Source organism: Apodemus sylvaticus, chromosome 3, assembly GCF_947179515.1.
Source record: "Apodemus sylvaticus chromosome 3, mApoSyl1.1, whole genome shotgun sequence".
NCBI classification, from domain to species: domain Eukaryota; kingdom Metazoa; phylum Chordata; class Mammalia; order Rodentia; family Muridae; genus Apodemus; species Apodemus sylvaticus.
In genome coordinates this window covers 136,906,013-136,927,365 of record NC_067474.1, presented here as the reverse complement: position 1 = coordinate 136,927,365, position 21,353 = coordinate 136,906,013, and the positions used below count along the sequence as shown (strand labels likewise).

Here is a 21,353-nt window from a genome sequence, read left to right as displayed (position 1 = left end):
GAGGCTTTGGGACCCAAAAACGCACAAGACTCAGGAAGCCCAGGGAATTTTAAAGACTTGGGGTTCCCTTCTAGTTATATAAATATCAAAGTAACCCTCTGTTGGGAGAGGGAGGGCACCTTTGGTGGTGTAGGTCACACAGGAAACTCCGATGTTTCAGTTTTCCTGAGTCAGTACCCATGCTGGGCTTTTTGGTGATGTGGTTTCCAGAGTTGCACAGATTCCTGTAAATAATGCTCACCCACACACCTGTAAGCAGCCGGAGTGAGCTCACTGGCTCAGTGGGATCCCTTTGGGTCCCACCCTTTATCTGGAGTCAATAGAGATATCTCCCGCGGGAGAAAGAGAGGGGAAATTAAAAAATAATGATAAGATTAGGGAAGGAAGTTTAGACATAGCCTTTCCCAGATTTGGATGGATTGGTGTGTGTGTGTGTGTGTGTGTGTGTGTGTGTGTGTGTGTGTGTGAGAGAGAGAGAGAGAGAGAGAGAGAGTTTTGTTTACGTAAAAGGAAATCCATTCCCAGCAATTTGGATCTGTGTCTGGCTTGAAAAGATGACCTGGGAAATTCAAATTTCCCTTTCTTTAGAATGTGGGGTTGGGTGGTCAGTCTCAGGTATGACAGAGAATGCTATGAAGTGTAGCCTTCTGCCTAAATGAGCCTCTGCAGAGTCGTTAAAGTCCATGTAAACCAGAAGGATGTGGGCAGAGAAGTCTCTATGAGCAGATTGAGGTGACCAGCAGGTAGATCAGAGGAAGGATGGACAGAGGACCCCATGAGAGAAGCCTGCTGCCCTGAGAGGGAGCTGCCTCTGGTCACAGTTCCTTAAGTCCTGGCTACCACGACTCTCTCCTGATTTCCATAGTGTTCCCTTTCTAAAGGTTGAATGAGCAGGGTTTGGTTGAGAAGTGTCAAATAACTCCTTGAAGCAGGGCAGGGGTCCTGAAAATGGGTTAGCTCAATTTCCCATGGGGTTCTTCCTGCTGTTCAACAGATATCCTAGAGATGAAAGTTGGTAGCCATTCTTTTGCTTGATGACACCACTTTCCTCAGCTACTTACGATAATAAGCCCCGCCTCCCCAGTGCTCCAGGAACAGCAAGTGCTGAGCTTGGGTCAACTATTTCCCTGGACTTACTGCCTGATAGAGGGATGACTGGGTTAATCTTCCCCTCTTCCTGGGCAGTCAGTCATATGGATGCTGAGAGACTTTCCCCCTCACCCATTTTTGTTGTTCATGGGTTGTGTTTTGTTGTTTTTTGTTTGCTTGGTTTTTGAACTAGTGTCTGCCTATGTAGCTCTGGTGTCCTGGAATCCCCTATGCACCCAGGCTGACTTCAAACTCACAGACATCCTCCTGTCTCTACTTTCTGAGTACTCATGCCCAGCTAGCCCCATTGGGCTATTAACTGGAGACAGTGTGAGCAGGAGAGCAGGTGAAGGAAGACAGAGAAGCTGGTGTAGATCAGTGAGGTCAGAGAGAGGAGGGAGGGGAGGGGAGGGAAACGAAGTAGTGGGAGAGCAGCGTGCCACGGGAGCCTCAGACCCAGTGGGACCTGAGCTTCTGATTACGTGAGCCAAGAAGCCTTGTTCACTTGAGCTTGTTTAACTTGTACTTTTGTTCATGCTTTGTTACGGTTGTTTGCTCATTTTGAGACAAGAGTCTTACACAGTAGCTAAAGCTGTCCTGGCGCTCACTATGTAGCCAATGCTGGCCTCGAACTCAAGACAACTCTCTTGCCTCAGTCTCCTGCGCACTGAGACCGTGGGGTGCACACTCCATGCCCTGTACTTTTATCTGTACAGGGCTGGGTGTCTGTCCCAGGCCATCAAGGATCCTGCTTGGACTTACATTCTGTCCCTTTCAGGGCTTTGCCTAGACCCCATGTGAAGAGTTAGAGAATGGATGCCCCACTGTCCCTCGACCTTCTGTGCTTCTGACTGTTCTCCTGGTTTGCACGGTCTCCCCGAGATCATGTCTGTCTGTAGGGATTCCCTAGCTTTGTCCTCCTGCACTCCAGGTCAAGAACCTCTTCCAATGATAAACTGCCAACAGACCTTCCAGGACATTGGTTCTCAACCTTCCTAATGCTGAGACCCTTTAATACCATTTCTCATGTTGTGGTGACGACCCTCAACTCTAAAATTATTTTTCTTGCTACTCTATAACTGTAACGTTGCTACTGTTTTGAATCTTAATGTAAATATCTGTGCTTTCTGATGATCTTAGGTGACCCCTGTAAAAGGGTTTGTTCAAGTATCTAAGCTGCTCTCCTGAGTATCCTGTCCCTATAGACCAAGTCCTATTGGCTGGAATTTAATGAGACCTGTGGCACCTGTACTGTAAGAGTCCATCAGAAGACCCCCCACTCAATAAGGCCACAGAGACCGGAATCGCTGCAAACTGCAAGGTTTATTTTCCAACGTGCATTGGGGTCCCCCAGCACACAGGCAAGAGGAGACCCTGAGCTCACAAAGCATACCCTTTTTATACACATTTTGGCGGGAAGTTTAGTGGTTGCCTGAGTTGGATGACTGCGATTGGTTACCCCGAGCAACATTTAAAATTATTGGTCAACAGGCAGTAGTGAGGGCCTCCTAACTGAGCCTGGAACATTCTTTCTGGCCTCTGGTAGGATTCTCTGTCTTTCCTCAGTGGTAAAAGAGGACCTGCAACAGCTGCTGACAATCATCCCAAGTGGGCTGATGAGAAAAAAGAGAGAGTCTAGAAAATCAATAAGGGCCTTAAGGTTATCAGAAAAGGAAGGATTGTGGCCGAATTTCCAATCATAGAGAATGGTCCTGCTGGAGAGAATGACCAGCATTGCAGGGGTTGGTTTCCTTGATTATCAAGGGGGCGAACGCCGGAGGAGGAGAGTCACAGGGGTCTTTTGCTCAGAGTCCCCTGTGCCAGCCCCTCCCGAAGTCCTTCCGACCCGAGAAGGGGGGCTGGTGGAACGGAGGAGTCTCTCTGGGTGCCTGAAGGAAGTGGCGACTCAGGGGCGAGGCATTCTGCTCCCTGTGGCTGAAGGGAAGGAGGGGGTAGGGCGGAGGGAGGTCTAAAAGGAGGAGGTTGGCATCAGGGTCTGATAAGATGGTCTTCCTGGGGGCCTCCTTGAGAGCGTAGGTCCTCACAGGCGGGGGTCCTGTGGAGGAAAGGAAGGGACGGGCCCAGGAGGGTGGAAAGGCAGATAAATCCTCCCAGACAATGATATACAAGGCCCGGGTGACTCACGGACCGATCCTGAAGATTTGCTTCTTGACGCCTTTGATGATAGGAAAAGGAGCCCTGGGCTGGCCATCCTACCCCAAACGTGGGCCTATGACAGAACATAGAGTCTGTCACTTCCCTTGCCTAACTTTGACTGACAGGTTGTGAGCTCTACTTTTAACTTCCTTCCAATGTGCTAATGTCAGAGTCAGAGTAGAAGCAGCCTGTCCCATGGTTTCAAACACAGTCATCAGTCCAAGTCCAAAGACAAAACAGAGGCCAAAAAGACACTCTAAAAATGACCACCCGGCGACCACCACAGAAGAAAAACAGACTCAGATGGCCAGGGACAGGAGGCCCCTGTGCCCAGATGAAGATGAACCCTATTGGATTCTTTCTCCCAGTGGGAGACCGGAGCGTCCTCCGAGTCCCCCGGAGCCACAGCATTCTGCCACTTCTGCCCGCTGCTCTGGCAACCTCAGATCAAACCAAAACTACAGACCGAATGCAGCCACTGGGATGAAAGAAGAAAACTCGCACAAGACACACAGGCAGACAGAGGCAGCCAACAGGGATCCCATGTTACCTTGATCGCCGATCCCCGGCAATCTGGGTCCTGAGGGGGGCTTCTTGGCCAGCCCACCAGATGTAAGAGTCCATCGGAAGACCCCCCACTCAATAAGGCCACAGAGACCGGAAAGGTGGCAAACTGCAAGAGGTTTATTGTTCCAACGTGCATTGGGGTCCCCCAGCACGCTGGCCAGAGGAGACCCTGAGCTCACAAAGCATACACCTTTTTATACACATTTAGCGGAGGTCCTTTGGCCCGGTCCTGCCCACCTTGTGATATTTGTGGTATTTCCTGGCATTGTCTTTTTGTCAAGTCACTTCCCTCTCTGGCCTCACCCTAGGCTGGGTGGTTCCCTGTTTTAGGCCTTTTCCTACTCTGTCCTCCCCCAGGCAGTCATGAGCAGAATGGAAGGTTTCAGTCCGGCTGTGAGCCCCCTTCCTTGGTCGTGGGGAGCTGGCCTGCTGTTTCTGACAGGGTTCTCACAGTGCTATCTCTTCATGTAACCATCTCTCCCCTTAGTTTTTTCCCTCTGACTATCTTCACCCTCGCTGTCCCCTTTCACATCCGTGTTAGCTCCCGTAGCTGAGAAGGTACACTAAGCGACGGCGTTGATGTCCATACATCTGAGTTCGAGCCCCCGGTGTAGAACAGCAATCCTCTGAGTCTTCCTTTCCATCTGTTTGAGGAAAGCAGATTGTATTAGTCACTCTTGTGTAGCTGTGACAAAATATCCATCAGAAAGAAGTTAAAGGACTTAAGATTTTACTTTGGTTACGGGGCTCAGTCGGACAGCTGGAACAGACACCCCTTGTTTCAGATTCCACGAAGAGGCCGGGTGTCCTGGTAGCGGGACACTGTACCCACAACGATCCACTCCTAATGATGCACTGTCTGCAGCTAGGTCCCCACTTCATATCCAGACAGTAAGAGACTTCAATGTGCTTGGCCTGGCTGCCAGGGATGGCGGTGACAAACTGTGTAAACATGAGGGGCTGTTGCTGGAGGATTGCCCGTCTTCACAGAGGTTGAGACGTGGGGAGCCAATGGCCTGGAGACGAGCAATGCTTAGATAAATGCTTGGGCCTATGAGAGCCGGGGACGGGACCCAGGGCGGCTCCAGTGCAGCTGCAGGAGGAAAATGGGAATGTAAGATTGAGGCTTCTCAGGTCACTGGGGACAGATCATGCAGGGCCTTGAGGGCTATTTATGTAACAGAGCATGATGCAGGGGAAGAGCCCTAGAAAAGCTGGCATGACCTGTGCTTTAAAAAGGTCCCCCCATCTCATAGGTGAGGTAGAAGGCGAAAGTAGGAGGTACAGCCACCTGCCCCAAGAGAGCTTATGAGGTATTTGATGAGAAGGCAGCCCAGGCCCTCTGCATCTCCTGGAAGCTGGGGGGGTGGGGTGGGGGGAGCTTCCCATCCCCCCCTGCAGTGTGGCCTGCAGTGTGGCTTCCGCTGGGAGCAGCAACTTCAGGTTCTCAGGCTACTGAGTCAGACTTCCAAGCAGCCTCCTCTGGTTCATGGTTACCCTGAGGCCGGTCAGCCGCCTACCTCTGTCCTAATTGCTTCCTGTCAAGAAAGCTGCCTTCTCCAGGTGACCTTGAAGAAACCCTTGAACAAGCAATGGAGCGTCTCAGAAGGCAGCCAGCACCTCCACCTGCACCACCCCTAACCCCCTCTGGCTGTTAAGAGGACGTGGTTAAGGTTCTGAAAAGAGCCTTTCACCACTTCCTCCCAGGCTGCTCCTACCTACCACATTTGGGTCAGTTTAGGAGCTCTGAGGGATCAGACTGGGCTCCTGAGGGTGATGGAACAGGTGATGGACACTCCGGGGATTCTGACCAGCAGGGCAGGTGAGGGCTGAAGTCCCCCGTGTACTCTGCTTGAAACTGAGCACACAGGGATGACAGGGCTTTATTTGTGCAAAGGAGGAATTGTGTTCTCTCTCTCTCTCTCTCTCTCTCTCTCTCTCTCTCTCTCTCCTCGTTGTCTCTTTCTTCCTCTTCTCCCCCTCCCCCTTCTGTTCTCCCCTCCCCCAGGTCGCACTAGGTGAGCTCACTATATAGATTAGGCTGGTCTCTTAACTCACACAGATCTGCTTACCTCTGCCTCCTGAGTGTTGGCATTAGAGGTGTGCACCACCATGCCTGGCCATATTTTCTCTAATGAATTCAAGGCGCTGTTTGCTGCTTGGTTGTATGTTTACTTCTGCTCAGGAGAGTCTCTCTTCTTGACTTGTACAGAAACAACACAAGGACCGCAGCCCGGCTTATTGCTACCAACTACTACTATCTACTCCTGGATTCTTAGGATGCCTTCTAGAGTCTCCTGCCGTCAGCATCCTCTGGTCATGGAGAAACAGTTCTGTAATCGTAGCACTCAGGAGGGTAGAGGGTTAGGAGCTTAAGGCCAGCCTGGGCTACATAATGGGACCCTGTCTTAAGCAATCAAAACAGAAAGCAACCTCTACCCAGAGCCAGGAAGCCCGTGATCCCAGGGTTGAAAGGGAGAGAGGTCAGAGGTCGGTCCAGTTGCCAGTTCTACAGTTCTAGTTTAGAGGCTCAGATCCCACTCCCTTTTAAAAGATTTATCTTCTCATGTATGTGTGCTCTATTTGTATTTCTACATAACAAAAGAGGGCATTGGTTAAGAGCCCTCTACGGTTGGTTGTGAGCCACCACATGGTTGCTGGGAACTTAACTCGACCTCTGGAAGAGCAGCCAAGAGCTCCTAATCATTGAGGCATCTCTCCAGCCCCAAGCCTATACTTATTTATTTTTGTTTTTTAGACAAGGACTCATGTCTAAGGCTGGGATTGAACTTACGAATGTAGCCTGGAAAGACCTTGAATTCTTGATCCTCCTGCTTCTGCCTCCCAAGGGCTCGGACCATAGGCATGTGCCTCCACATCCAACGTTAGCGGGTAGAGGCTTGCCCAGGGCTTTGTGTATGCTGAGCACTCTATGATATCCCCTGACTGGCCCTTGTGTCCTGAACTGCCTACTATTAGGATCCTTTGTGATCTGTTTCCCTTTTTCTTTGAAGTAGCTTAAGTGGGTTCTGTGTGATTAGAATCCCTGCCTGTACTGGCTAGTTTTGTTTGTCAACTTTACCCAACCCGGAGTTATCAAAGAGAAAGGAGCCTCCCTTGAGGAAATGCCTCCATGAGATCCAGCTGTGGGACATTTTCTCAATTAGTGATCCAGTGGGGGAGGGCCCCTTGTGAGTGGTGCCATCCCTGGGCTGGTGGCCTTGGGTTCTATAAGAAAGCAAGCTGAGCAAGCCAGGGGAAGCAAGCCAGGAAGCAGCATTCCTGTGGTTTCTGCATCCACTCCTGTTTCCAAGTTCCTACCCTATGAGAGCTCCTGTCCTGACTTCCTTTGGTGATGAACAGTAATGTGGAAGTGTAAGCTGAATAAACCCTTTCCTCCCCACCTTGCTTCTCGGGTCACTGTGTTTTGTGCAGGAATAGAAACCCTGACTAAGATACTGCCAGACCAAAGATCTAGCTTGATCCCCAAGGAAACTCCCAAGACGCTCTGTGAACTTCTCTGGCCTCTTTCCCTTTGCCCTACCCTAGCCCCACCCAGCCCGGCTTAGCAAAGAACAGGAACTTGTACAGTCACACCTTTTATTCATTGTCAGTGGGAAAAAACACACACCACTTGGCACAGGGTTGATCAGTGAAGATGGTTGCTGTGAACACAATTAGAAGCAGCATGTCTGGAGGGGGCAGGGCTACACTGGGGCTCCCATAGTGAACGGGGGTACACCTAGGCTTCCGCACTGCTTAGAAGACCATGCACCTGGACAGCCTCCACCAAGCAGAGGGACCCATGCATCCTGAGAGACCCTGTCCTACCCTACACTCCCACCAAGCTAAGAAGAGAAAACCCTGAAAAGTCTAGGGAGGAAAAACATGTTTTTCTGCGACTTTTAAATTGAGCACGTGAATCCTTTGCTTTCTTTAAGTACAATGAAGGAGCTATGTAAGAAATGTATTCTTCATCCCGTGGTGATTTCTAAAGCCAACACAAAGCCTCACCCAGGGTGGATCTTCAGGAAATGACTTTTGCTTTAATAAATTTTTGTGTAAAAATATTTACAGTGTCTGCTCATTGCCCTGCCTAGGAAGCCCAGCCTGTCCTCTTCTTGCTCCCACAACCTTCTGCGTAAAGCGGATTTCTGCTTTTGAGGCTCTGCCATTGCCAGAGCAGAAAAGAATCAGTGCCTTTGCCAGCGGGCTTGGTTTTCTCTTAATTTTAAAGATACGCGAGTAATTATGCAGCTGCACGGACCGCAGCGGCACACAGAGCAGCCTACGTGGAGGATTTTTAGGGATGAGAAATAAGAGGCTCATCACTTAGCCAGAGAGGATGAATGAGGATAGCGGGAATGAGAAGGCTAAATCTGGAACCACCAGACTCGCAGACTTCTTTGCAAGAGGATGCAGAACCTCGAAGGAGAATTTGATATGTCAGTGTTTTAAGTGTATGTATGTTTTCATGTCTGTGCATGTCACACACAGATCTCTGCTGACCTGTGCTTCATGCTAAGTGCTTCTCAAGCTGGAGCAGAGATGGGAGATCTCTCTCTTCCCAAGGCAGGGATGGGCGCTCTACCACATGGTCTCCCGTGGTTTAGACACCCAGGAGGGTGTGGGAGCAAGGCTTAACCTGCCTGTGGCTCCTCCCATCAGCAAGAGGGCAGAGCCAGCTTGGGGCCTGCTGGATGTCTGAAACCTTTGTCCTGAGTAGCAAATATTGCTCCTGAGTGGGGGCCAGAAGCCTGGAGTGATCTGTCTCATGGGTAGAACTTGCCTTCTGGCTTGGAAAAAGAAAAGCAATTCTTTTGGGAAGGAAGATAGTGGGGAAGACAATGCAAGATGCTTCCAGGATTGGGTTAGCAGCCTCCAAGAACAGGATCAGTCCATACAAAGCTTCCCAGAAGCAACAAGAAGATGCTTGAAAATGGCGAGACTTCAAGCTCCTCCTCCTCCTTTTTGGAAGACTGTGGCTTCAGAAAGTTCTTGGCAGGAAACTTCTAAAAGGACAAAAGTCAATTTGTCCTGCAGTTAGCATCTGGACAAATCAGATGGGGGAAAGAAGAGACTCTTAGCCTTGTGTTTGAGTCTTGGCAGTGTGTCTATCACACAAGAGACCTCTCACCCTCAACCCTTAACCTTAGCTTCCGAGCCTGGGTAAAAGTACAGAAAAACCCTGTCTCCCTGGGCTATGAGGACAAAATGAGGTGCATGTAGATCCAAGCCTTTGAAAGCCAAGAAATTCTGTGTCATTGTGAGCTGGACTAGATTAAACATTTGTGGGGGTGGGAGGAGAAGCTTTTCATTAGAGTCAGGTCCCAGCCGAGCTAGGCAGTTGAGCATTTATGTGTCTGTGGCACTGACGCCAGCACAAGACATGTTTAACAGGCCGTTTGTGAGAGCTATGGAACTGTCCCATGAAGCATCACCAGATAAACACCTGCCAGTACGACTGAGGGCTAAGAGTTCCTCACCCTTACCATGTGGCCTGGATAGGCAGGTCAGGAAGAAGGTGTCTTGCTCCCTCCAAAGGCCACAAGAAGGAAAGTCTGACAGAACTTTGGACCACAGTTCAGAATCTACAAACATTTCCACCAGCAAGGAGGTGAGCACTCGGAAGTGGCAAATAGCGTATCTTCTGCAGAACAATCTCCCCCACCACACGCCCCAGCGTCAAAAGCGCCCTCTACTCCCACCCCGGCTGACAGCATCTCTGTACTAGACTGTTTTCACAGCAGTTCAAGAGGAAGCCAGCTGTCATCGCACATCAAAGCCAACCTCTGATTGCGAGGAAGCACAGGCAAAAGTGAACGGAGGAACGGGAGAAGCAAGTGGGCTTTTCTGAAAAGCATGCAGCACACTAGTTAGCTCATAGACCTTAAAATTCAGGAAGTGAAGCTGGTGAGCTGGGAAGGTGACAAAGTAGGTTACCTGGCAGATCTAGAATGGAAGGGTTAAGGAAAAAGCCTTTCGTATGGAGTATGCCCAGCACATTCTTTAAGCATTTAACCCACAAATAGGCGCAGCCCCAAAGCCTGAACAGCGGCCACATGACCTCTTTCTTCTAGCTCCTTCTATCTTAGACTGTGAAAGAATAATCCGATCCTTGAAAAACCAACCCAAACTCAGAAACAGGCTACTGAGGTGTGGGACTGAACGACGCTTGCCCATGGTAAACTTTGTTCCTTTCTCTGATGGCAGCACCCAAGTGCGCGACAGAAAAGTCACTCATAGAGTTGAGAAAAGGTAATAAAAGGATGTAGCAGAGACAGCAGGAACTGCTGGTGGTGAGAGTTCTGGTTCTCCGGGTCTGATGGTAGTAGCCCTACTGCTTTTGCCTAAACATTTTCCCCCTTGAACATTAGCATTTTTATATTCATTTAAATCTTTTTTTTAAGAAATCAATAATATAGAGTATATTTTTAATAGTCTAATAAAATGATCTTGTCTCTTTGAAAGGGCACTAAAAAAATAAATATTACATAAAATTTTGTTGTTTTTTTTTTTTTTTAAAACTTCCACCCAAGTGGCACCTAAACTTCCACAGGCTTTTCATTCGGTCTTTCTGCAGCTTTGGGTGGCACCAGCTGAAGGACACACAAGTTCTGACAATTGGCCAGCTGCCTCGCACCTTCATCTCCATTGTGTCCTACCTCCCTGTCTGAGACCGCAACCCTTGGAAGTTGTCTCATTACCCTGTGAGCTTCCAGAGGGCAAGGGATGGATTTCTGTAAACAGCCATATTCTTAGCACGGTCAGGTGCCTGGCACGGGGCGAGTGCTCCACAAGCATTAGCTGAGGAAAGGACTCACTGAACGTTCCAAAGGCTGGGTGGGGCCAGAGGAGCCAGGTAGAGCAAGGGGGCAGGGCGGAGACCACCTCTCAGGGAATCCGGATAGTCCATGGCAGACCCGGTTTGGCCCTTTGACTGGGGGCCGATGGGACCATGCTGTTTATTTGGACCATAATCCTGGGAACAACAGGATTGCAAAGCAAGTCCTCAGCCCCTCCTTAACCTCGCCTCTTGGGTCATAAGCCAACTCTCCTAAGCCCAAAGGATGTTGGTTCTAGGCCAAGGCCAGAGGTGGAGCTAGTGACAAACTATCTGAGGACAGACTGCTTGAGAGGACCTATCTCTTTTGCAGGATGAGGTGGTCGCTCAAGGAGCTTGACTGAGGAGAGAAAGGCTTGGGCAGAGGAGTGGGTGAGCTAGAGAGTGAGGCTAGAACGCCCCCCCTCCCTGGGGATGGGCCAGCAGAGAGGACATCAGGTTGGGAGGTGCCATGCCTTTCCTGGCCAGGGGCCCTGCCCCTCACCGGCCTCTACTTCTGCATGTCACATTGCAGCAGCAACACGATGGACGGGTCACTCTTAGCCGCCTCCTTGAACTCCTCCAGCGTGATCTGGTCATCCTTATCCTGGTCCATCTTCTTGAAGATCTTGTCCACACGCTGCTGAGGTGTGAGCCCATCCTGGTTCATACGCATCATGATCACAGTGCCCACCATCTTATAGATAGCCTGACGGAGAGACGATGGAGGTGTGAACACCCAACTGGCAGGGAGGACTGAGGATGACTACAAGGGATCTGGGGTGGACCAAGGGCACACTGGAGGACCGTGGAGACACTCGAAAAAAACTATGGCCATTAAGACTGGCTTTTTAGGGCTGGCTGGCTTAGCTGGTACAGGTACTTGCTAAAGAAACCTGATGACCTGTGTTTGGTCTCCAGAATCCACAGAAAGGTGGAAGGAAAGAACTGACTCCACAAAGTTGTTCTCTGACCCCACAGGGTCTAATCATGTAACTCTGAGTGGCCTGGAACGCGATAAGTAGACAAGACTGTCTTTGGGCTTACCATGCAGACCATGCTGGCTTTGAATTCACAAAGATCCACCTGCCTCTGCCTAACTGAGTGCTGGGATTAAAGGCATGCACTACCACACCCAAACAACATACATAATAGTTTATATTATCGACCTAATAAGCACTTTAAATGAATCATGGCTCACACTCAACTCTTTAACCCACTTCCCAATTGTTGGGCCTCTAGAATTCCCTGTCTCAACAAGTAAGGAGTTATTCTGCTAGATTTCAAAACAAAGCAAAATAAAACAACAAAAACAACAGAAACACAAACAAAACCCCAAGCCATTCTCTGAGACAATGTTTCTCATCTGTAGCCCAGGCTGGCTTAGAACTCATTATGTTAGCTGGTCGGTGGTGGCGCATGCCTTTAATCCCAGCACTTGGGAGGCAGAGGCAGGTGGATTTCTGAGTTCGAGGCCAGCCTGGTCTACAGAGTGAGTTCCAGGACAGCCAGGGCTATAGAGAGAAACCCTGTGTCAAAAACCCAAAAACAAAAACAAAAACAAAAACCTCATTATGTTGCTCAGCCTAGCTTTGAACTCTCAATCCTTGTGCAGCCTCCCGCCGCTGCTGACTGGGTGTCTGTGCTCCTGACTGGGCCTCTGCAGGAGGGAGCTAATCGCCACTCCCTGCCTCAGTGCCTCAAGGCTCAACGCCTCTACCCTATCGAGCCACTGGAGGAATGCCCTGCCCTCTGTCCACCAACTTGCCACCATCCCCTTTCCCCCCCCACCCCCACCCCCCGCCCCCAGCTCACATCCCTTCTGCCCTCCTACCACACTGTGAGAGCCATGCAAACGCAGCTTCACCCAGTGAGGAGAGTGGTTCACTCTGCAGACAGAATGAGTTAGTTCCTCCCCATTTCCCCCCATCACTCTCCCTTCCCTTACTTTGCGCATGTCCATACCATTTACTGCCTGGCATGACCCAAGTTTACTTATTGATTTGCTAGAAGGAGTCTCCTATCAAAGCACATGACATAACTCAATATTTTTTTAAAAGCAAAATTAAAAAAACAAAACAACTCAAACTGTGTGTGTGTGTGTGTGTGTACATGGACCAGAGCAAGAATCATGGTATGTCTGGGAAGGACAATATGTAGAAATTGGTTTCCTCCTTCTACCATATGGGGTCCCAGGGGCAAACTTAAGTAACAAGCACCCTTATATGCTGGGCCATCTCTCCAAACCTCAGTATGTATTTCTTGGAAAACCAAATGAATTAACTTGGCTACCCTAGATTTGATTCACTGGTGGCTGCCACATGCTACCTTTTGTTCATCTGGGGAAATGGAGTGTCACCATCTCCCCACAGGTTACACACTGGGCAAGAGACCAGACTAACTGTGGTGGAGGAAAACCCGGGGAGTAACTAGGCTCAAGACCACTGCACGCCCACCCAAACCACAGCCGCACCTCGATGATCTCCAGCATCTCCAGTCGTGTGATGCGCCCGTCACCGTCCAGGTCGTACATCTCAAAGGCCCAATTGAGCTTCTGCTCAAAGCTGCCACGGGAGGTGACGGAAAGGGCGCAGATGAACTCCCGGAAGTCGATGGTGCCATCGCCGTTCTTGTCGAAGGTGCGGAAAGCATGCTGTGCAAACTTGGAGGCATCTCCATAAGGGAAGAACTGAGGCAGGGGTGCAGGTTATTGGGGGCGCAACAACAAAGTCACCCTCCCCACCTACCCCAACCCGCTGAGCGCTGCCAGCTTTCGGGTCCCGGTATCTGCCCACCCTGCCACGCCACGCCCCACCCAGCACCTTGATGTAGAGTTGCTGAAACTCCTCCAGGTTGAGGATGCCGCTGGGGCAGTCCTTCAGGAAACCCTTATACCACTGCTTTAGCTCCTGCTCGCTGAACTCCGTGTTCTGGACCAGGTCTTCCAGTACCTCAGGGGCCAGTTTACTGTTGTTCTTCCCCATGGTGGGCCTGGAATACAGAGGGCTCCTTCAACATGGCCCAAGGTAGGACCTCATCTGGGCAAAGTGGCTCTCCAACGTCATTCAACTTGGACCCTTCTTCACACTCCCCACCTCCCCCTTCCTCACACTCCTGGCTCCATAAGGAGTCCTTCTCTAAAAGTCAGCATCTGCCCCTCCTCACCATCCTGGCCACCCATTCAGCCAACTCCATCTCCCTTCAAGGCGCTCTGCTTCCCCTCACCTGTTCTCACATAGAGACCACTCTCTGGATAGTGGGCTCTCTCCCCCCAAGAGGACCTCCTCTCCTCTTACAACACCCTGTACCCCAGAGCAGATGACTCCTGTAAGGACATATCCAGTCTTTCCAGGTGGCAGCTAATCCCCTCAATGACTGGGGATAGAATATGGGCCAATCTTCATCCTTACCTTCCCATCATTCATAGTTTCCTAGGTCCATAGTGTAAAACCTCAGGTCAACTTCCTGCTAGCAAGGGCCGTCTGTGTCCAGCACCCTCCCTCCTGGGTAGACGCCTCTTCTACCAATGTCCCCCAGGAACCATTTCCCAAGTTCTTCCTCCAGGCCTTCCTGGGAGCCCCACACAGGAAGCATCTCTCCTTCCTTCCTTCCTGTGTACAAATAGATGTCCCAGCCTGGGGCAGACATGACCCTGATTAAATTGTACTTTTCATTAACCCATTCACTCCCTGAGCATTTGCCGAGAGCCTGGGCTTGATATGAAGTTAAGCTAAGACAAACCAGCTTTTGGTAGCTAGGGATCGATGCCAGCCTCTAAAGGGCCTCCGATCCATGCCAACTTGGAGGTTTTAAAGCACAGGTTTGCAAACTAACATTCATCCCATAACATGGATGCTTAAATATGCCTGGACATCCAGAGGTTTCCCCCCCCCCTTTGGCTGCAATGTGCAAGATGACTTGAGGCTGGAAAGATGGCTTCGTGATTAAGAGCACTTGCTGCTTTTCCAGAGGACCCAGGCCAAGCTCAATCATCTGTGACCCCAGCTCCAGGGCATCTGACACATCTGGCCCCCTAGGGCACCTACACTGTGTGCTCATGCCCTCTGGCAGAAACACGCCCCTACACATCATTACAAATAATAAAAACAAATCTTTAATAAAAGATGACTTGAGGCAGAAAGGGGGGAGCGGTACAAGGAGGGACTTGGACTGAAAGGTCCTAAGGAGGGAGCACGGTTAGCTCTTGCTGACTGGATTTAGGACTGAGATGAACACAGAAATCAAGGCATATGGTCTGCACGTTAGTTACATGGTATCTCTGAACCCCAGGATCTTCTTAGTGCCATGAGATTAGGGAGCACTGAAGCTGGCAACAGCCTTCCAGAGCTACTAACCTCCCAGCCGCAGAAGAAGAGGGGAGCTACAGGAGAAGCCTGCGAGGGGGACGCATGCTATCTTCAGGAGCGCGGGACTGCGCCAGTGGCAGAGTCACTTGGTGCTTCTGGACCACCAAGAGGTGTAACTGAGGGACCATCCCCAGCTGCCTCCTACTCCAAAGACTGTGTAAGCTCAAGGCATACATAAGGAAGTTGAAGAACAGGATAGCAACAGTGTCTGATGGGGAGGTAGAACCTCTTCCCCTTGGCTCTTGTAGGATGTGCCTGAGTTTCTGCACGAGGGGCTGGGTCTATGTGTAGGAGGGTGTCAGCAGATGAGGCTGCAAATCTGTCAGAGTGCACACATCTCTGTGTATCACGGTGTCTGTGTGGTCCTCCCCTTCTGCTCCCTCCTGTGCTACCTTCCCACCCTTCTGTCTTCAGGGTCCTTATCTGAAGACCCTAGACCCAGGGGGGATCAGAAAACATCTCCTCTTCTTAGATGGTCAGAAACACAAAATAGGCAGCACCCTTCGAGTGCGTGTGCATGAATGCATGTGTGTGTGTGTGTGTGTGTGTGTGTGAGAGAGAGAGAGAGAGAGAGAGAGAGAGAGAATATCCAGGCTGAACCCCTTCCACCTGCTTGAGCCAGAGTCATCCTCTCTACATCATCATGGCTGCTCTTTCTCTACACAGACTTTCTCCGCCCCCATCTGCCTTCTGGGAAAAACACCTCTGGTCCTGTGGTCTCACTGGGATCATTTTGCCTGAGCTGCAGCCTATAATCTCTGGCCGACAGAAACTATATATCCACCCTAGTGGGTTCCCATAAGCACCCTGGCTACAGCCAGATTCACCCTCAATTTGAACAACTGATCCCTGCCACCCCTACCCCTCTTACCCCTGGGTCTGGGATTAAGGAGAAGGGGAAAAAAAAGAACCGATGGATTATTTCAGATTTCCCCCTTTTTCTGCAGGTCCAGTTTGCCATCGGGTCTTGTGTTGGCCCATGGTCATGGGGCTTACCTGTCCCACAGGAAAGGCCCTCCTTCTGATACCTCTGTTCCAAGGATGATTTCCCAGTTATAATGCATGGTATAGGAGACCCTCTGAAACTCCAAAGTCTTCTAGAATCTCATCTCAAGGTTAAGGTAGAGATAGCTATACTCACACACTCATGAGCAGACTCTGAAACTCTAAACATCATCTGGAATCTTGTCTGAAGCTGCCCACCTGTTGATCGGCACCCTCTGCTGTTCTAACCATCGCCCATCCTCCTCCCGAGCCAGGCATCTCTCAGACCCCATCTCATCTATGTGCTTAAACAGTTTCTCTGCCTTCCCTCTTCTATGGGCTGACACAAGCTACAAGCTGCCTTTGTCCCTTCACTGAAATGTTCTTCCTCTCAATCAGCCCTTTCCACGATGAGCAATGGTCAGACAGCAGGATGAACTCAGCACCGTGGGCACAGGCAGACCTTGTGAGGCTATGGTGCGGAACCCTCACCCATGCACTGTCTTCTGACCCTTATCTAATGATTTAGGGCTCTAAGGGAGAGTCTCCAGGTCTTTCTACCCCAAAGTAAGCTTTCCCCCTTCCGACAGGACTTAAACTATTTCTGAGCATCTTGGACAGGGGAAAACAGGCTCCTGTTTCTTACTGTTTCTCAGCCTGTCTTCTGGACGTTTTCTCCCGTGCCTGCACATGAGCATCCTGCAGAAGCCTGAAGGCAGAGCCCAGGATACAGTCACGCTCCGTGGATGTCACTTAGATTATGAGAGAAGAGCAACACGCCCTTCTTCTTGGTACTATGTCACACTGTTTTGTTTGTCTGTGACCTCTTATCAAGCCTACTTAGAGACAATAGAACCCAGAGTCAGGGAAAGGAAAGGTACACCTAAGGTCAACTGGAGCCCATCAGCTGCAAAGCAAAGACCAGAGCTTAACTAGGTGCACGTTGTGTTGAAGTGGTGGCTTCTGGAGGGCTCTCCTCCTGTTGAGGAGGTGCTCCTTGCTTAGAAATCTCTGCCCCCTCCCCTGTGCTCAGAGGCTTCTTCTAGAGGGTCCAGGGTTAGGGGCTTCAAGTGGAGATGTGGCAGTAAAAAGTAGGAGGGACTGAAGGAGGCAATAATCCCACACCCTCGCCTAGCTTCAGAGGAGCTGGTGCTGAGGCGGTTGCCATGGTGACAACAGCTCCCTGGTCAGATTTTCTCTTTCCCTCCCCTCCCTTTGCTCTTCTACAAGCAACAGTAGCAACTAGGTCTTGTTCCTCCCCTCCATAATAAAAGGCAAAAGTGACCCATACAAGGTGAGCGGTGTTGACCACCTATAACTTGGAGCTTCCACGTCAGGGTGGTCTGGTGGTCTGGAAAAGACCCTAAGAGAATGAGCCTGTAGGATATGTAGGAGGGAGTAGCCTGCACCTTGGCCTGAGTGAAAAGGATATCCCTACAGTGATGGCTGGGCCTCTCAGGTCTCTTCTGAGAAATATCCTAATGGTTTAAACAGAGCTTTGTTCTCCTGTAATCAGATGTGGAACCAGAATATGTCAGAGCTGGAAGGTTGCTCGAGACCCTCCTCTGCCCTGCTCTTTGCCCATCTCAGGAAGAGTCTGAGAGGGAAAAGACCCGGCTAAAGTCAAGCAGAGATGGAGGCAAAGGCCAGGCTTACACTCTTCCGCTTCCACGGTCAGACGCAGGGAAAGGAGAAAACCAGTCCACATGGATCTTTGGCTTCATCTCCACAAACAACAGGAAGCCGAGAGAGGGAGCAACAGGCACAGAGGGCAGAGGAGAACGGGCTACAGAGCGAGAGGACCTGGTATGTGATGAGGTATAAAGGCTATAGGGCGGTCTCCTGGGAGGAACACCCCTGGTTTATGCTCCAGGCAAGATGAAGGAGGCAGAGTGTGGGACCTGTGTCTAGCCTGGAGGCTTCCAGAGGGAGATGGTGAGTGTGGCTGGGGGAGGAAGCTCGGGTCTTCATCCTTCCCTCAGGAATGCTGTGAGCTGTCAGCATAAGGGGCAGAGAGAGTGTAGTCAGAGGATGAATTTGCTATTGACGTCTTTTGGGGAACAGGACTCTGAGATGTGAATGACAGTGAACTATTAGTGTCAGTGTGGGCTACCTCCAAGTAGAGGTTTCCACGAGGCTTGGCAAGCCACTGTCTCTAGAAGCAAGAGAAGTCAGGGTGACTGGAGTCTCTCTTCTAGCACACAGTAACATCCCTCCCCAAGTGTGTGTGTGTGTGTGTGTGTGTGTGCACTGGAGCCAGAGGAATGGTTGTTCTTACCTGAGCTGGGGGTAAGGAGGCAGCCGTGCCTCTTTCTCGAACTGGAGCTCCGGCTTGAAGTGAAAGTCCCTGGCCTAAGGCAGGCTCTCCAGATGGTTGTCCACCTATGACAGACCCAGGGTCAGAAAGATGGATCTGAGCAGATGAGGATGGGAGGGGAACGCGGAGGAGGAGGAGGGGCTCAGGGCCTCCGCCCCGCGAGGTTGCTTCGAGGGCCGGGCCCCACCCGCATTACCTGAGGCCGCTCGCCGAGTCGCTGGGTGGCTACGAGCTTGGGCGGCCGCGGGGACAAGGCTGGCTATCAGGGGGACACCGGGCTCTGTAGGGTCCGCGTCGGAGCCGCCTCCCCAGTTCTTGTATCACTATTTGCTTCTCGAAGGCGACCCGATTTACATAAGACCCGCCTTCTCTCAGCAACTTTGGACATCGATTGGTTCCGCTGGCACCGAGTGACAGGCGGGGTTTCAGGTGGGGATGGGGTGGACAAGAGCGCGCCCCGCCCGCCCGCCCGCCCGCCCGCGCTGACCTTCCCCGAGTCGCCAGGGTTGTAGAGGGCTGTACCCCCATCTGTTCCTCAACCCTGAGGCTCAGAGCCTGGGTCACAGTTTGGAGGGAAAAATACCGATGATTAAAGGGGATTCGGGGGGAAAAAATACAACCACACCGTTGCTATAGGAACAGAAGAACCACAGTTGAATCTCTAAGCCTTCTCTTCCTGGGCCCCAGCGGGGGTGGGGTAAGATAGGGGGTGATTCACAAATGCGACCCCGTCCCTTGTCCCGCCCGAACCTGAAGGGGGTCAACGAGTAGCTGCAGAGTGGCAAGGTGGAGAGGGGAAGATGGGGTGGTCAAGAACTCGCGCCTTTGCACCAGTTCCCCTCCACATCCACTCCCCTGCCGCTGGGTAGCAGAGGGGAGGGCGGGTGCAGCACGAGCTGTGGAAGTATCCTCTACCTAGACACATGAGGGCGTGGCTTCCGCCAGCCACCCCTACAACCCTAAGTCAGATCTCTTATCAGAGATCTCTTATCCTTACTTCTCCAAGACCCCTAAAAAGACTCGTTGGTTCTCCTCCAGAAGGAGCCTTAACGTACGCCAAGCATTGCTCGGTTCCCCACCCTCCCGCATTCCCGTCGCTTAGATGGAGCCGGTTCCCAGCCGCCGCCAGTCTCCGGCCTCGGATGTTGACACAAACCTGAGGCGGTTTACACAGAACGGGTCTGGAAGGTTTCAGGGAGGCGAAAACACCTCCTTCCCGCACTTGGGGGTCTCGCCACAGCCGGCTCAGTCGCCACGGATGTACTGGTGTCTGAGAGCTTACAACCCAAGGTGGTGGAAAAGAGCTCTCTAACGCCAAACTCGGGGCGAAAGGGGAGCAGAGATCCCTGGGCTGGGCCACGTGCGGAGGAGGGACTTCAAGGGATCTACCAAAAGTGGGGGCGGGACGTGTGGAGGATTGGTTAAATGGGATTGCAGATGCTGAAGAGGCCGGATATCTGTCCAGGCAGCAATGGTGGAGATGTTTGTGAGGATAGGGACAGGTCTACCCCCAGCAAAGAACCTGCTTTGGAGATTCGATCTTAGAAACACCCAAATTAAGCACACTGAGGGGAACCAGTGGTACCTGCGTTTCCCTTATGAGAGCTATCCATTTCCTCTTAAGCCGGATGTGCTGTCCTGTTCTAGCAGCTGGGTATGCCTTCTCTCTGGGGCTGTAGCTGGGAGCTCTGTGATTCCAGCCAAAGAGGAGATACACCCCTGACATCTTTGGTTGAACTCATCTGAGTTCTCAGTCAGAGTTACCTAGCACAAAACAAAAACCAATCACCACCAACAAATTACAGTTTTAGATCGTCTGAAATTAAGGTATCCACTGTATGTTTTGACACGTATTCCAAGAACAAAGGGAAAGCACTACATTTGTATCACCTAACTTATCCCGCTAAGAACTCTTCGGAGCCGGGGTTATTATTACTCACATCTGAGAGCCGAGGAAACAGATGCTGGGTGAGGTGATGGGTACAAGTTCACATGGTAAGTATGTCTACCACCTGTGGAGCAGTCTGGCTCCAGAGCCCGCTCCTTGCCAGTTGGGTTAGCTTTCTGTGACACTGCTGTGACAAAATGCCCAAGACAAACCACTTAGTCGGAGGAAAGATCTACTTTGTCTCACAGGTTCAGATGTCACAGACCGTAATTATTGTTTGGGCCTATGCAAGGCAGAACACTATGGTGCGGATCATGGCAAAGCAAAGACGCTTCTTAGTGCATGGGGATCCAGGAAGCATCAAGAGGATGCTCACTCTAACAGTGCCTTGCCTCAGAGACCAAGTTGTGGGTCCATGAATGGATGGATCCACCCGTGAAGTCAGAGCCACTCATCTTCCTCCTGTGTATATAGCTGCATGGGGACCACATCTGCAGGACACGCGCTTCTGTGGGACATTTTAAATCCAACCCATAACCATAATGTTAGTACACAGCCTCCTTCAAGTCCTTCAAATCCCTAAGGGATGCAACCTAGTTTTGTTTCTTTGTTTTTGTTTTGCTTTGTTTTGGTTTGGTTTGGTTTCTGAGACAGAGTTTCTCTGTGTAGCCCTGGCTATACTAGAACTTGCTCTGTAGACCAGGCTGGCCTCAAGCTCACAGAGATCCTCCTGCCTCTGCCTCCAAAGCGCCAGGATTAAAGGTGAGAGAGTCACCATTGCCAAGCACACCCTCGGTTTGTTTTGTTTTGTTTTTAATGTATTGTCAAGACAAAACTTCTGACATAAACAACTTCAAGGAGAGGGTGGTGTTTAGTTTGGCTCGATGGTTCAGTCATGGCCGCTTGCCCCATTGCTCTGAGCCTGAGACAGGTGTGAACATCATGGCGTACAGTGCATGACAGAACAAAGCTGGTCCCATCACAGCATCCAGGAAGCAGAGAGAGGCGGGAGGTGGGGGCTTCAAAGGCAATTTCCCAGGGGCATTCTTCCATAATTCCCATCTTCTCTCAAGAGTCCATTCAGTTAAGAATCTACCCCTGGGCTGGAGAGATGGCTCAGTAATTGAGAGCACTGGCTGCTCTTCCAATCGACCTAGGTTC

At 50.9% G+C, this 21,353-nt stretch overlaps 1 protein-coding gene and 1 long non-coding RNA gene across 2 annotated transcripts; both read right to left on the bottom strand.

Annotated features, from left to right (window-relative positions):
• Window positions 1-2,401: 2,401 nt before the first annotated feature.
• LOC127680092 (uncharacterized) lies at window positions 2,402-5,445 on the bottom strand. The gene is made up of 5 exons (XR_007976934.1): window positions 5,334-5,445; window positions 4,548-4,906; window positions 3,797-4,457; window positions 3,235-3,319; window positions 2,402-3,145 (listed from the first exon to the last, which is right to left on the bottom strand). It is a non-coding gene; the product is annotated as an uncharacterized LOC127680092 (long non-coding RNA).
• A 1,966-nt stretch (window positions 5,446-7,411) lies between these two features.
• On the bottom strand, window positions 7,412-18,609 carry Hpcal4 (hippocalcin like 4). Its single transcript, XM_052177267.1, has 5 exons — window positions 18,501-18,609; window positions 18,266-18,369; window positions 13,459-13,627; window positions 13,110-13,325; window positions 7,412-11,345 (listed from the first exon to the last, which is right to left on the bottom strand). Exons 3-5 carry the CDS (start codon window positions 13,618-13,620, stop codon window positions 11,148-11,150), a joined length of 576 nt encoding a protein of 191 aa, XP_052033227.1. The 5' UTR covers window positions 13,621-13,627; window positions 18,266-18,369; window positions 18,501-18,609; the 3' UTR covers window positions 7,412-11,147.
• Between the last annotated feature and the right edge of the window lie 2,744 nt (window positions 18,610-21,353).